Source organism: Sylvia atricapilla, chromosome 6 (assembly GCF_009819655.1).
Source record: "Sylvia atricapilla isolate bSylAtr1 chromosome 6, bSylAtr1.pri, whole genome shotgun sequence".
Taxonomy (NCBI): domain Eukaryota; kingdom Metazoa; phylum Chordata; class Aves; order Passeriformes; family Sylviidae; genus Sylvia; species Sylvia atricapilla.
Genome location: NC_089145.1, coordinates 1441173 through 1455327, shown reverse-complemented (window position 1 = coordinate 1455327; position 14155 = coordinate 1441173). Strand labels below are relative to the sequence as shown.

The 14155-nt window shown below is 43.8% G+C and overlaps 1 protein-coding gene across 1 annotated transcript in view; it reads right to left on the bottom strand.

The window, feature by feature from the left end:
- Window positions 1–10261: 10261 nt before the first annotated feature.
- The window catches only part of SHANK2 (SH3 and multiple ankyrin repeat domains 2), a 243135-nt gene continuing 239241 nt past the window's right edge, over window positions 10262–14155 (bottom strand). Inside the window, exon 21 of the mRNA XM_066320448.1 lies at window positions 10262–12224. Within this exon, the coding sequence (XP_066176545.1) occupies window positions 11651–12224 (574 nt within the window). The 3' untranslated portion in view covers window positions 10262–11650. The remainder of the gene's footprint in view (window positions 12225–14155) is intronic.

The following is a 14155-nucleotide window of genomic DNA, read 5'->3' as shown; positions in this document are numbered from 1 at the left end:
CTTCTCCATCCCTTTAAAGCTGTTCTGCTCTTGTTCATGGCAGGGTGGGTCATTCCCAAGGCTTTGCTCCTCTCAGTCCTGCCTTGCTGTCCAGATTTTGCAGTTCCAACCCTGAACTTCTCATCTGGGAATCTGGTGCTTGATGTGCTGCTGGAAATGCCCAGGAGGAAAATCCCAAGAGCCTTTTTTTGATTCTTTAATGCTGCTGATGATTAATGCTACTTGTTCATGGATTCCCTCACCTCGTGGAGAAGGCTTCGTGGAGTGGAGAGATTCTGTCATGGACCCATGGCTGTCCAATCTGCTGTTGGCTGTTGATTTTTAATTTAAGTTGATTTTCAACAGCAAGAATAACCAAGCTGGGTGTTTTTTGTTGGGTTTTTTTGTTTGGGTTTTTTTCGGGGTGTTTTTTTGGTGGTTTTTTTTTTTTTTTTTTTTTTTTTTTCTACTTTTAACCAAGGAAGAGGAGCAGGAGTCAAGGGAAATCACCAAGTGAAGCACAGGGAGAATCCCCAAGTGCTGGTTTGGCTTTGCAAACGCAGACTTGAAGCCACCTGTGATGTTCTGTGCCAGGAGCTTTCCCAGTGCAGCCCTTGGATGTTCAATACTCCAAGTCAGCTCCTTGCTGGGGTGAAGTTCAAGAACTTTTCCTTTGTAGAAAGGGATGTGGAGCCTCCAAAACTCAGGCTGCAGTAATGTCCATAGCTATCATAGCATGCTCATGGCGTGGGGCTGGATTTGTACTAAATTTGAAGAAGCTGCTTCAAATTCCTGTCACGTTGAGCACATTTCTACAGGAGCTGCTGCAAAGTCCCTTGGTGAAAGAGAAAGACATTAATCCATGGGCAAAGGAAAAGGGCAAGAATCGATCCATCTGGAGGCCAAGTGTAGAGTACTGCCCTGGATCTCTTCCAAAAAGGGAATTTGGGTTGATCAAAGTGGTTTCACTTGATAGATTTGTCCCAGGATACGGGAAGCTGAGACAGAAAAAGAGGCACTACATCTTCCACTAGCTGGGAAGCATCTCATGCAGCAAGGCAACCCTAAAAGCAGGAGTGTGGTGCTCTGGCATAGCTTCCCCCAAAACAGGGTCTAATGGCCAGGTGGAATCAGGCAAAATTGATTAAATAATTGCTTTTAAGTAGCCAAAAATTTAAAACCGTCTGTTTCAGCTATTTCTTGCAGAATTCCCACTTAAAAAAAAAAAGAAAATGATCCTTAGAGAGTTTGGGCTCACATGACCTCCCAGGCCAGTGTTTGCAGTTCCCATTGCCAGGTTTTGGCTTCTGGAAGTTTCAGGCAGCACAGCAAAAATGCCCTGTGAAAGAGATACTGAAATTGAAAGCTAAACAAGATTTGCTCATTCTCTGGCCTGCAAACTCCACTGCACGAGGAGGAGTCCTACGTGAGGAATAAACATCAGGCCAACAGCAAGTCAGGAGCTGGGACATCACTGGGAATCTCATTTATTTGGATTTTCTTTTAGGAGGTCTGGAAGGCCTAGAGGAGATTTGGAGAAACTCTGTATTTTGCTTTCCTGCCACCCCAGTGCTGTAATTATTGCCAGCAGTAATTATTGGCCTTTATTTGAAAGCAAAGCACAGGCAGAGTGACCACGGGTAGGTCAGCAGGAGGACAAAGACATTCCCGAAACAGCCTTTTGTTGGATCTTGGTCGAGGATCAGCATTGGCTGAAGCTTTGGGAGGGAGGGAGCTGTTCCCTGCCAGATCCAGAGCTGGGAGCAGCTCTTTGTTCCCTGGGGGTTCACCCTCCCAAGCACTGCTCTGGGCTCTCGTGTTCCACACCAGAGCCAGGGGCAGCCAGGTCGCCCCGAATAAAACAGGGCGAGGTCAGCCAAGGGAGAAATGCAGGAGGGTCAGTTCTGCAGGCAGGTGTCCTTTCCCAGGTGCTGGCTGTCCTCTCCTTGCTCATTCCCCTCAGTAGTGTGTGCTCATTTAACCCAGCGCTCATTTACACTTTTCCTGCCCCGTGCTGGTTCTGGTGCCACATCCCTGCTCCTCTGTGCCAGGCAGCCCTGGACACTGGCACATCCCAGCCTGGGAAGGAGCTTGAGTTCAAGATCAATCATTGTTGAAATCATGTAGAATTATTCAATTATTTAAAAGCCACATAAATGTGGTACTTGGGGGCATGGTTTGGTGGAGGGCTCTGCAGCACTCGGGGGAATGGATGGTCTTAGAGGAGTTTTCCAAGCTAAACAACTTTTTCCAACCTTTCTGGTTATTCCCAGGCACACAGAGTGCTACTACAGTTCCTGGAAAAATACAAGCTACTATCTTACCCTCAATTCAACTCTATGGCAGCTACAAAGCAGATTAAAATTCCTCATTGACCAAACCTCTTTCGCCTCTGCCTCCCTTTTTGTAGAATAGTGCAGAAAACTTCTACGGGGTCAGCAAAGCACTGATAAAAATAAAGGCCATCAAAATCTCAGACTCAAACACAGCCTGGGAGCATTGCAAGTTAAAAAGGTTTCTCTGCTGAATATGGGGTGTCATTTCCAGTGCAGTCTGGGAACAGATCCTCCAGGGAGCTCATCCTGAGTTCTGCTGCTTTTAAAATTGCATTGCTGCTGATTTGCACTGGAATCACCTTTTCCCTCTGTAAAGCCCAGATATCAGTCTTGGCCTTGGGCTTTTGTAGCTGATAACTGCAAACAAATAAAAAAGTTCTTGGGTTTAGATTAGATATCATGAGGGAAAATACGGAATTTTATCTATCCAAGAAGAACAAGAGATCAGTCAGGAAAAAGAAGGTATCCTGAGTATATATATATATATACATATATATGTATAAAAAGTGGTGGTACAGCAAAAACCCCAACAGTTTTCAGACTTAAACCCCATTAAACCCCAGAAAACCAGAGCTTGTTTCTGTGGGAGGTTTTATTTGAGCCTCCATTTACACTGCAGGGCTAAAACTGAGTCTTGTAATAAACCTAAGAACCTCAAATAATGGGATAAAACTTGTGTTCTCAGTAGTGCAAGTAAGAAATACAATGAAATCTTTGGCACAGTCCACTGGTGTCCTGACAGATGGCCCTGTTGCCCTTTAGGGGACAGCGAATCATCCATAACCACACATTTGTTTCTGGGTTTTTTAAATTAACATTGGTTTTGCCTTTCAAATCTCTGAAATTCCTCACAGGGTTTCTCACTGTAGTTAATTAGACAGTTTTTTCCCCAGCCTGATGCAGCATCCTTACTTCAGAAATTTTCCTTTATCTGTCATTTAATAACGTAAATAAAAAAGGAAATGCATATGTTTTGCTAAAGATTTTTTTGTGTTATAGAATCTGCTATAAATTTTCTGCTGTCCTTGCAGACAAATTGAATAACTCTCCCAGTGTTCTTCAGCTGTTTTCTTTCTGACTTAAAAAAGAAAGAACAAAACAAGCCACGAAAACAAATAGAACTTGAAGGTGGGGACTAAATGCTCTTGTTAGCAGGAACACTGGGGCTTGAGCAAGCTTGAATTTAATCCCTAAGGAGCTGCAGATCACTATTTTATTTGTTTTGTTTTATTGCACCTATTTTGTGCTGACAAGAAGATGCAGAGCTGTGCAGAGGTGGAAATTTTATCTTTCCTGAACCATTTTTGCCCCTTTTCCCTGGAGTTCGTTAACACTGCAGCCAGGCTTTAGGTTTGGCATCTTTTAGGTGCAATATTCCAGGTTTTCTTTCTTTGCTCCAGAGCTTCATCTGGTGCTTCAGTATTAATCTAATTACCAGTTTTCAACAGAATCATAAAATGGTGGAATGGTCTGGGTTGGAAGGGAGCTTTAACCCCATCTCATTCCCCTTCCCTGCCGTGGCAGGGACACTTTCCACCAGCCCAGGCTGCTCCAGGAAAGGCAGCTGGGATCCCTCTATCCTGTTTTTCTCAGCCCACAGCTGTGGCAGAGGACTTCACAAGAAGGTGCCCCAGGATAAATTGCGTGCCATGAGGAATAAATCCCAGGCCATTTCCTGCAGGAGTCCCCAGCACAGCCCCATTCTTCTCCCAGTTTGGACTCCCTCCTGGTTTCCAGCCTGGATCCATCCCCCAGCTGGTGATCATTCCAGCACCAACATTCCCCTCAGTCACCTCCCTCCCCTGGCAGTTCATCCCTCATGAGAGGGGAAAAATCAGACACCTCCTTCCAGCCCCCCGTTTTCTGGTTAAACAGAGCGAGTCCTTCCCAGCCCCGCTGCACTCCCAACACAGCAGCTGATTCCCACCCTGATCCCGCTGCTGCTGAGCTCCTGTGAACGCCCCCCAGCCACTGACATGCATAAGGATTTCCCCCTTGTTTAAATTTCCTGGCCTTTTTTTTGTTTGTTTTTTGTGGCTGGGTATTGTGCACCTCTTTGCCAAGCCAAATTTCTCTTCTTCCCTCCGACAGAGCGGTCCCGTGGAATTCCTGGCGGGATTCTCCGCTCGGTGGGTGTGCCACAAGCAGATTTTCCCTGTTCCCGTGGCTCTGGCCTTTCCCAGGTTTTCCCTGGGATAAACCAGCTTGGTCAGCAGCACAGACGGGCAGCACGCAGAGCATGAGCTGTGCTGTGGGTGGCTGTCCCCAAGGGTCGCAGAGCAGCACCACGGACAGCGCCTGGAGCCGGGATGTGCCCAAAGGCGCTCCCATGGTCTGCTCGGAATGCACAGAGAGGGCAGGAATCGGCCTCTGGAAAAAAAAATCCTTTCCTAAAAATTGAGAAGTAACTTCAGGGAGTCAGCTGCCCTTGCTCTGTGCCTTCTCTGCGATGCAGAAAATGAGCGTTTTTGGAGATTTCAAACCGCCTCAGGTGAAGGGTACACCCGTGAATGTCTCTTCTTGGGGAACTAGAAGCCTTACAGGTGAGCCAGCTGAACCTACAGAATGCTGCATACACTAAAGTTGACACCCACTGCTTTGGAAAGAAAGAAAATTGCTGAGACAGAGCAAATGGAGAGCAGGGGATGCAGCACTGTTTGACAAAACCTTCTAAACCTAACAGTATTTCTTTGCTATTTGACTATGCCCAGATAAAAATGAAGCGATTGTTGTTCCCTTGTCAGCACGGTGACAATAGCAAGGGATGAATAGATCAATAACAAAAAATTGAGAAATGATAAGTGAGTTCTGTCTCAGCCCCCTTTCTCTCTGACCTCTGGGAGCCCTCGCCTCGCCCTTGCCACTGCAGGTCTGACCCCAAAGGAGACCCCAAGCTGCACCACGGGGTCACATCAAAAGGACAGAAGAACAACACAGCCCCAGCAGCTCCTCCCTCGGGATTTTCTAGGGTTGGGTTGGGTTGGGTGGAGAGTGCCAGGCCTGGCCATTCCCTGAACCCGCTCAGAGACATTCAGGAAACGGGAGAACACCAGTGGAAAAGAACCCATTAAAACATGAGGTAGATTTTGAGGTTTCTGTATATTGTATTCTCTTCAGATTTCCAAAGCAAACAGGTACACGGCGACATTGATTCCAGTACAGGTTTAAGCACATGCAACACTGGTGTCCTATCTGTACATTGTTTTCTAAGGCTGCCCAAGGACCTTTACATTGAAAGCGTACAAGAACTCACACACACGTGCACGGATTCCTCCTGGCATCAGTCCTGAGGAAAAAAAAAAACAACTGGAATTTTACTGGAGAAACCAAACTTCAGCACTGCAAGTGCAGCAGGGAAATCCCCCCCCCCAGCTGTTCTGAACTGCTTCCTAACCTCAAAACTCACTTTTTTTTTTTTTTTTTTCTTTTTTTTTTTCACAATTTGGAACTGAACAGGCTGTTGTTCATCAGGTTGTAGTGTCAGAAATGGTTCAAAACAGTCCAAGGTTTACAGTACTGGAGACAAAACCTATATTCCCATTAAAAAACCATGCCGGATGCAGATGAAGTACCACATGGAGATGCTGACGTTCAAAACAGAAAACTGAGAAAACATAACCACAGAGAGACCAGAAAACACACTGAAGACTTCTCGTTCGTGTATAATTTGTGTAATTATACAGTCAGCCTTTCTGTGACTTAAATACTCAGGCCAACCTAATTAATAACAGTACAAAATTTTCTAAAACGGCTTCCTGTAGAAAGAATGACAGCAGTTGAAAGTAAAGAAATAAATAACTATTTGAAAAGGTCTGATATTGCTCTGAGACAGTGTCCATCAGGTTCCACTAGATGTCAGTGGCACAGAACCAGTTTGTGGCAGACTTAATGGCATCAAGTCCACTTGGTTTATTTATCATCATCGTTACCTCGTCTGTGAAACACAGCCCACATCAAGTGTACCAAACCACCCAGGATTTATGGCAGTGAACTGAACCCAAAATAACAGTCTCATCTCATTTCTTTTCCCCCTCTTGCTTGATTTGAATAGAAGACTTGAAATCAGGCTCACATTGCCAAAAAATGTGGCAAGATAAGGTCTGAATCACTGCAGCTCCTCAGTGTTTCCTTAAGCAGTGACACGGAGCTCACTCCAAGCACTCTCTGTTTGTCAGGTACTGAACACCTTGAAGATAAAGCTTTTTATGTAAAATACAGTGTAGCTGATCCAGGTGGAAAATTATAAGGCACGTACAATTTTTTTGTTGTTTTGTTTTGCTTTTTTTTTTTCTTTTTTTTTTTTGGTAAAAAACACACATTCTGAAGCGTTGTTACAATCGTGCTACTCTGGGTGGCCCAGCCAAGGACAGAGGGGATGAAAGTCCACGAAATGCAGGAAAATACAGGAAAAAAATACAGAAAAAAAATACAGAAACCAAAGAATAAAGCAGAACACATTGATACAATGTACACAACGACAGCAATGATCAACTCTTCTCATTTCTTTGGCCAACAAGCAGTGACAATTGCAAAGCATTCTTTGTTTTGCACTGGAAGTACCTGACTTTATTTGGATACACAGATGTTTGTCACAATACCTGAAATAAGTAAATAAAACAAAAAAAAAAAAACAAAAAAAAAAAACCCAAACAGGCTGGTTCTAGTTTATGTTTTTAACAAAACAAAGCTGCCAAGTAATTGCTGTTGGGAAATCATGAGAGAAATAATAACAGGGGGCTACAAAAATGATGAGCTGGAATGACAGCTGAGAAGAGAATCGTAGTTAAGGAACATATGAAACCAAATGGCAACGGTTCTAGGCATTTATTCCAATATCTTAGAAAATAAGAAAAACTCTTCATTGCATCACCATTTAAAGACAGAAAAACAAATCTTTAACTTAAGCCAAAAGAAGATGTGAATTGTTCCCTTGGTTTTCGGGTGGTTTTTTTTTTGTTCATTTGGTTTTGGTTTTGTTTGTTGTTGTTGGTTTTTTTTTTTTTCATTCTCAGCCTTGTTTATTCGCAGTACAGACAGAGCCTGCTGGAACAGATTTTAAAGTCATAAGATGCACAAAGTCGGACAAAGAGGGCTGGTCCCTCCTCCCCTCCGCACAGCTGCTCTGCTCCAGAGGAACTCCAGCCCCCCAGTGAAATAAAAACCCCAAAGCCCCACTTTTCAGTGCCTCGAGGGGTGGCAGAGCAGCAGCAGGGCTAAAGCTCGGGGGCCTGAGCTCCCCCCCCGCACAAAGAACATTCCACGCGTTTCAGAATTTCACCTTAAGGAAAAAAAAAAAAAAATTAAAATAAAACTAAGAAAAAAAAAAAAACAGGTAATGCAGTTTTCTACCTCTCCCCTTCGAAGTTTCCTGCTTTTTCCAGATTTCAAGCGTGACCCGTGAAGTTCAGCAAATGAACGGAACATTTGGCATAAAAAATGCTTTAACAAAAAAAAAAAAACCAAAAAAAAAAAAAAAAAAAAAAAAAAGGAATAAACAGGAAATGCTTTTCCCAACAATAAATCAAGAATTCTCACTTAGTTCTATCTACATTTTGTTAAAGCATTTTATGCGTTTTCAATAACAAATTGCAACTTTTTTTGGCAACTTAATTTTTTTCCTTTTTAATAAAAATCCAGACAGTGTTCTCTGTTTGCAATCAGAACCACACCCTTAGTGCAATATTATATTTATTTCTTACAGTAATTTTGGTTGCCATACAAGAGTATTAAGGATTGGGGAAAAGTGCAAGTTACAGGAGCTTGATTTTTCTTTTTTTTTTTTTTTTAATCAGTCGAAATAAGAGGAATTAAAGCACAAAAATTACAGCAACATAGATAACGTGAACACAAGTTGTTACACAAACTATAGCGAGAAACATATTAATATCTAGAAAAGAAAAGAAAAAATGTAATGGAAAAATTATCAATATTTGTGGCTCATACACATAATCATCGCCAGATCAACTGGGTAATGCTTTTTAAGAACTGAGAGGAAAAGGAAAAAAAAAATTCACTATTTTTTTATTAACTTAAGTACCACAAATAATTAACTTCTTTGTGATATGTAAATTCTGTAAATCAACAGTCACATCTAGTCATTTTATAATATATGAATTAAACTTAAAATGTTCTCAGACACCTAGGGCAAGGAGTCTGTGCAGTTATACACAATTTACATCTTGTAAGATTTTGGTATTGTATACACAAATATTACAGAAACTAGGCATGTAAATGCAATTTATTTAAATTACAGTATATAAACAAAAGTTGATCCTAAAACCCAGAATATCATAGATCTCTAACGACTTTGTTTTTCACTATCAGAGTAGCATGAAAGAAATGGGTCTTCTCTCCTCCCCCCTGGTGAAAATACTCGGAGGCCACGGCGTTATCTGTTACTATTGCTTTCTTTGTTTTGTTTCAAACCACCCCTCAGAGCTGGAGACCGAACTCAACTTGGCAGAGGTGCGTTCTGGTGGTCCAAGTAGGTCCCCTCAGGTCTCCTTACCTTCTTGCTTCACAGGACACAGCGTGAAAAATAAAACTATTCCCTTACAGCTCTTTCACCTGCTCTTGGAGTACCCGAAGAGATGCACGAGCAGGAGCCACACCTGTGTGAGGAAGGGACGAGCTCACCTGGGAGTTACTGGGTGTGCCAGCACCTGCCCAGGGCAAGTTCAACCAACAGGAAGGTTGTGATCCAAAAAAAAGCAGCTTTAAAAGTCAACTTCTACGTTTTCCTTTTTACTACTGCATTTATTTCCTAACGTATTTCTGGCACGTGTTATAGAGGTAATAGCAACTGTACCCAAAGAAAGAAAGAAACAAACAAAAAAAAAAAAAAAAAAAAAAAAGAGAGAGCATGGCATCAGTGGTTTATTTACTGAATTCTGTCGTATCACCAAATGGAAGACAAACGATGGCTAAATTACCTTTTTTTTTTTTTTTTCTTTTTTCTTTTTTTTTTTTTTTTTCACTTCTTAAAGTGTGTGATGGCCTCAAGTTGCCTGCATCGACCTATCTGAGTGGAACTGCCATTTTCTACACCTCCCATGGGAAAACTCAGCACTCCGCGACAGCAAAACGCCTTCAGTGCTTCGTTTTTATTACAAGGTTCCTTGGAACTTCCCCAAATACAAACAGAGCGCAGTAACAGATGTTAAGTCAAAAGATTTGCTGTTCCATAAAGGGGGCAGGAGGCTTAAATAAGTTGATTTTTATGAGTTTCCAATGCGTTGGTAACTGTAACCACTTTTGAAGAAATATTCATCCTCCTCTGTAGAAGTTCTAGCAAAGATAGAAAATATAACACAGCTCTGCTGGTTCAGATGCATCCAAATGAGGTTGATTTTAAAAAGGTCAAGACTTTATAATTATTCCACAGAAATAGTAGTAAACCACAAAAAGTTTTTTTTTTCTTTTTTTTTTTTTTTGTTTGTTTTTTTTTTTTCTGTTTTTAACTTCCTAGCACTGAAGTGGCACAAAGGCTGCCCAGTAGACCAGCCACTTATTTTCTTAAAATATTGTGCTTATAAACTATCTGTACAACTATTTAAACTTGCAGTAAAGAAAGATATTTAAAATGCTAAACTTTATGTACTCATACTAGGGCTGTTGCAGACCTAATTAGACACTTGTTTGTGAGCAAAAAATAATCACAATAATAAAAAAATTAGAGATAGGCTGGACCATATCAAGGACCATATCAAGGAAAGAAAGTTCAGGTTACCTTGCAAAATGTAAGGGAACCTGAAAGTTTGGTAGGGAGGCAGTTTAGCCATCCGCACCCAATTCATCCACCTTGAACATCTTGAATATTCTGTCCAGAAAGTCCTACAAAACTCACAGATATTCAGAGGTGTTAATTACAAGGGGGAGTTCAAACATGCAGAGAGAGAGACTTGTTAACCTGAAAGTTGAAAAAAATCATAATATTGTATTTGTTTTTTTTTTTTTTGAAAATAAAGCCTTGTGAAACACCACCAGTGGGTGTTTCTCCCCTGCTGATGAAGTCTCCTGGAAAGTTCTCTCTGCCTCCACTCCCAGCCCTGGATTCTGGCAGGGTGCTCCCGCCTCTCATGCCAAGGAATGGGCTGGGGGCCAGTGCCCAGCCCTCTGTCCTTGTCCAGAGTCAGTTCCTGCCAGCAGTGATAAAACCAGAGCCTGGATCCCTCCCCAGGACTCCTGGCTCTCGGAACACGCACACCCCGAGACACTCGACAGCTCTTTCCATCTTGGCATCACCTCCCTGCCTCCTCTCAATGAGCTGAAGCATTTCCATCCCTAACACGCTGAAATCCCTCTCTCACTTCAGATCCTGGCACACTTCCCACTGACTTCAATGGGAACATTCATCTCACTTCTCCTTCCTTCTCGGCCTGCTGTTCAAAATACCCAGGCACTTACCACTCACTGAATTAAACAGCACCTCTCAGGGCTCAGCCTCTCTCAGTGTCTCACTCTCAAGTCCCAAAGCTGTGCCTGCACACCAAAGTCTGTCCTGGCTTGTGGAGTTCATATTTTGACTCAGCAGCAGTTGAGCTGGCTGAGAACTTGGGGCTGTCAGGTTCAAACTGGCTTCACTTCGCTGTACCTCTAAGTGTTGTACCTCCTCGGCCTTTACTCAAAGCCTGCACCATCCCACAGGCCACGACAATGGAGCGTGCACTGAACTTGTTCTGCCCACCTTGGAAGAGTGCTAAATACCACTGCAGAAATAAAGAAATACCAGGTAAAACAGAGCAAGGTTACCTTTGGACTGATTCCAGCAGAACAACTAGCTTCGCTGCCAACAGATCAGGGAGCTACGCCAGTAAAAAAAGAGGAATGTGAACTCCTGTGCCCGCCTCAATATCCCTGCTACTGATAAAACGAGGCTTGAGTGGTAATGGAGCAACCTGTCCTCTTAAAATGAACCAAGGGCTGGGGAAGGAAGCCTGCTTGGAGACTGAGTGTCAAGACGAGAATAAAAATAAAATGCAAATTGTTTTTTTCTTTCAGTAAAAGAAACGCTGAAATGCTTGCAATTTTAAAAGAAAATCGTCACGCGACGGTCCCAGCTAAGGGCAGTATCAAGAGTTCTAAAGTTAACAATTGTCTCTCTCTCACATCTCCCCACAACTTTGAAATAAAATGGCCCCACTTCTTTAGCATCTTTAGGTTTGTGTTTGGGCATGTAGCAGACAGTCTGCATCACCTGAGTACCAGGGATTCCTCTGTTTTCCCCCTCCCCCCCAATTTTGCTGGCACTCGCAGACGGACAAGGCATTTGGGATATGTCAGTACCAGCCCATCTCTAGTTATCAACAGAAGTTTGTGAGGCAAAATAGCTATTCTTATCTGTCCAGCAGCTGCTTCAAAGCTCTTTCTATGTTCATTCTGTGCCCAACTCTAGTCACTCCAAGGTCTATCAGATCTTCCTTCTGTAGATTTGGTAAATGTGTGCCATCTATTTCATTGTCCATAAATGTTTCTTTATGTTCACCTAAGTTTAGACTTTCCAACCAATCTGCCACATCTGGTTTAGTCCACAGGTGGACAGGCTTAGTTGTAAAAGGCTTATTTGAGATTGGCTGTTGTAATATTGAGGGAGAAGGAGACCTGCTGCGCCCTGTGGTCAAGCCAAATAAGTCCCCAGAAGGGGGCTGGCTGGGTAGGCTAAATACATCGGACAGAGTTGGAGAAGGAGATGAGGCTGAAGCAGAAGCAGTCAGAGGAGCAGGCAGGATGTCTTTATTAATCTCTGTTGGTGAAACCACAGGGCTGGGAGCGTGCCTTGCTCCTGAGGTCCTGCTGTCATAGTCTGGGGACCTGCTCTGCAGTGAGATCGGCTGGCTGGCTCCGGGTCGGACAGTGAAAGTGATTGTTGTACTTCGTGTACCTGAGACAGTACTCATGACTTCCGTGCTCCTGCAAGGGCAAACAGACAGGCACAGTTAGAGCTGCTGGCCGCCAGGACGGCCCCATCAGCACATGGTAATTATGGCATGGGAATTGCTTGGGCAGTTTCACATTTTATCTAGAAGTACAAAAACCGGATCGTTAGCTCTTTCCCAGAAAACCACCACCAATGGTAAGCCATAGATAAAAGACAAAACCTTTGCCTAGGGGCAGTCCAGGAAAAAACACCCTCCAGAGCACAGTCTCTCCTTTTTTTTATTAAAATTAACTCCTGATTAAATGAGAAATGCTGAGTGGAACAAGCACATGAGCACTTTGTGCTCCCCGCAAAGCACGAACAGGATTGATCTTCCCTTTGCCAAGTGGAGAGGGTTGGAATCCTTCGGTTCTGGCTGTACACGTAACAGCTAACAGCTAATAATAGTAGTTGTGGAAAGTTTCGGGAGCAATGGGTTTTGGATCTTGGGGCTTCACTCAGTGAATTTTGCAGAATGTTTGTAGCACTGTTTGTTTATAGAACGAGCTTCTCCTATTTCCCTTTCGATCCATGCTTTAAACATAAAACAGTCCTTCTAAGGTGCCTAAAACCTCTCAGTGTCTATCTCCTTCCACAGAGAAATTATACTCTGGCAGTTTCACTACAAAATTAAGGAGACAAAATTCTCGTTCCTGTGCATGACTGGAGGTGATGTGGCTGGGATCAACTTCTGCCTAAAGAAAAGGAGTTTCAGATTACGAACGAAGCAGGCACGAACCTCGCTGAGAGGCTCGCTCTGATGCCCAGCGTGACAGGGTGGGTGAAGGAACACAACCCTCTGCTTCAGCCCGCTGGCTACAGAAGCAAATTTAGAATGTTTTGAGTCTGCTAGTGTCATCAAAGGCTTGACCCCACAGCCCTTTGTTCCCATGAGAAGACCCTGCTGGTCAGCGCATGCACTCCACAGAGCCCTTGGATGCCTGGAGCTCCAGCCTTCTTCACTTCAGAAATAACCTGCCAACTGGGAAAACCTTCACACAACCAATTTAAAGCACTTGCCGAGCAAAGGAAGGGTTTATTTATCCTGGAAGCAATGCCGTGGAGTCCAGAGGATGCTGTGGCTGATGCTGTACTGAGATTTCCAGCGCAGACCCTGACAGAAGCCCTCTGTTTCCGCACTATCCCCAGGCCTGTCCTGTCCTGCCTGGGCACAACTGAGCACGGCTTGTGTGCATGATGTCAGATGGAAATGCTTCCAGAATCCAGCAGATTCACTGCTGTGCAGAAAGGATCTCAAGGAGCTGAAGGAAAAGCAGGGTGATGGCAACGTGGGGCAGTAACAAACGAGTTATTCATCCCTTTCTCCCTCACTGCAGCCCTGAGCTGGAGACAGTGATTCCCTGGCTGGCTGCTGGCTTTGGAGAGCCCTGAGTGTTCCCCAAATCACCCCCGGGGCTTTGGCACTTCACCAGCAACCCACAGCCCAGGGAGGTGCAGCTCTGCCACACTGACATTCTCGGCAGGTCCCATTCAAACAAAGCTCCCTGTCACCAGAGGAGCACCGGGAGTAACTTTTGGGAGAACACACATCTAATTCACACCAACATTCCCGCCGGCTGCTCCGTGTAATTCAATGGGAACAAGGGGATCTCTTTGCAAGATTGGTACTTCACTTACAACCCAGTAGGAACAACGCTTCCAGCACTTACGGCTTTGTAATTTAACAAAGAAAGGAAACACTTGGCAAGGTTCTGAGTGTTTCCTGCGATGCTTTTGGCACCTAATGGCTCTCATTGTCTTCCAGGGTTGGAGCTGAGCATTCCTACAAATGAAAAGTCTGTGGCAAGAGACTATTAAATTCTCCTAACCAAGGGGAGCAAGTTATTTCCACCTCCTTTACCTCAGCATTAGGAGTCTCACGCTCATTACTAAGGCATGATATAATTTAAAACCAACAAAAAGC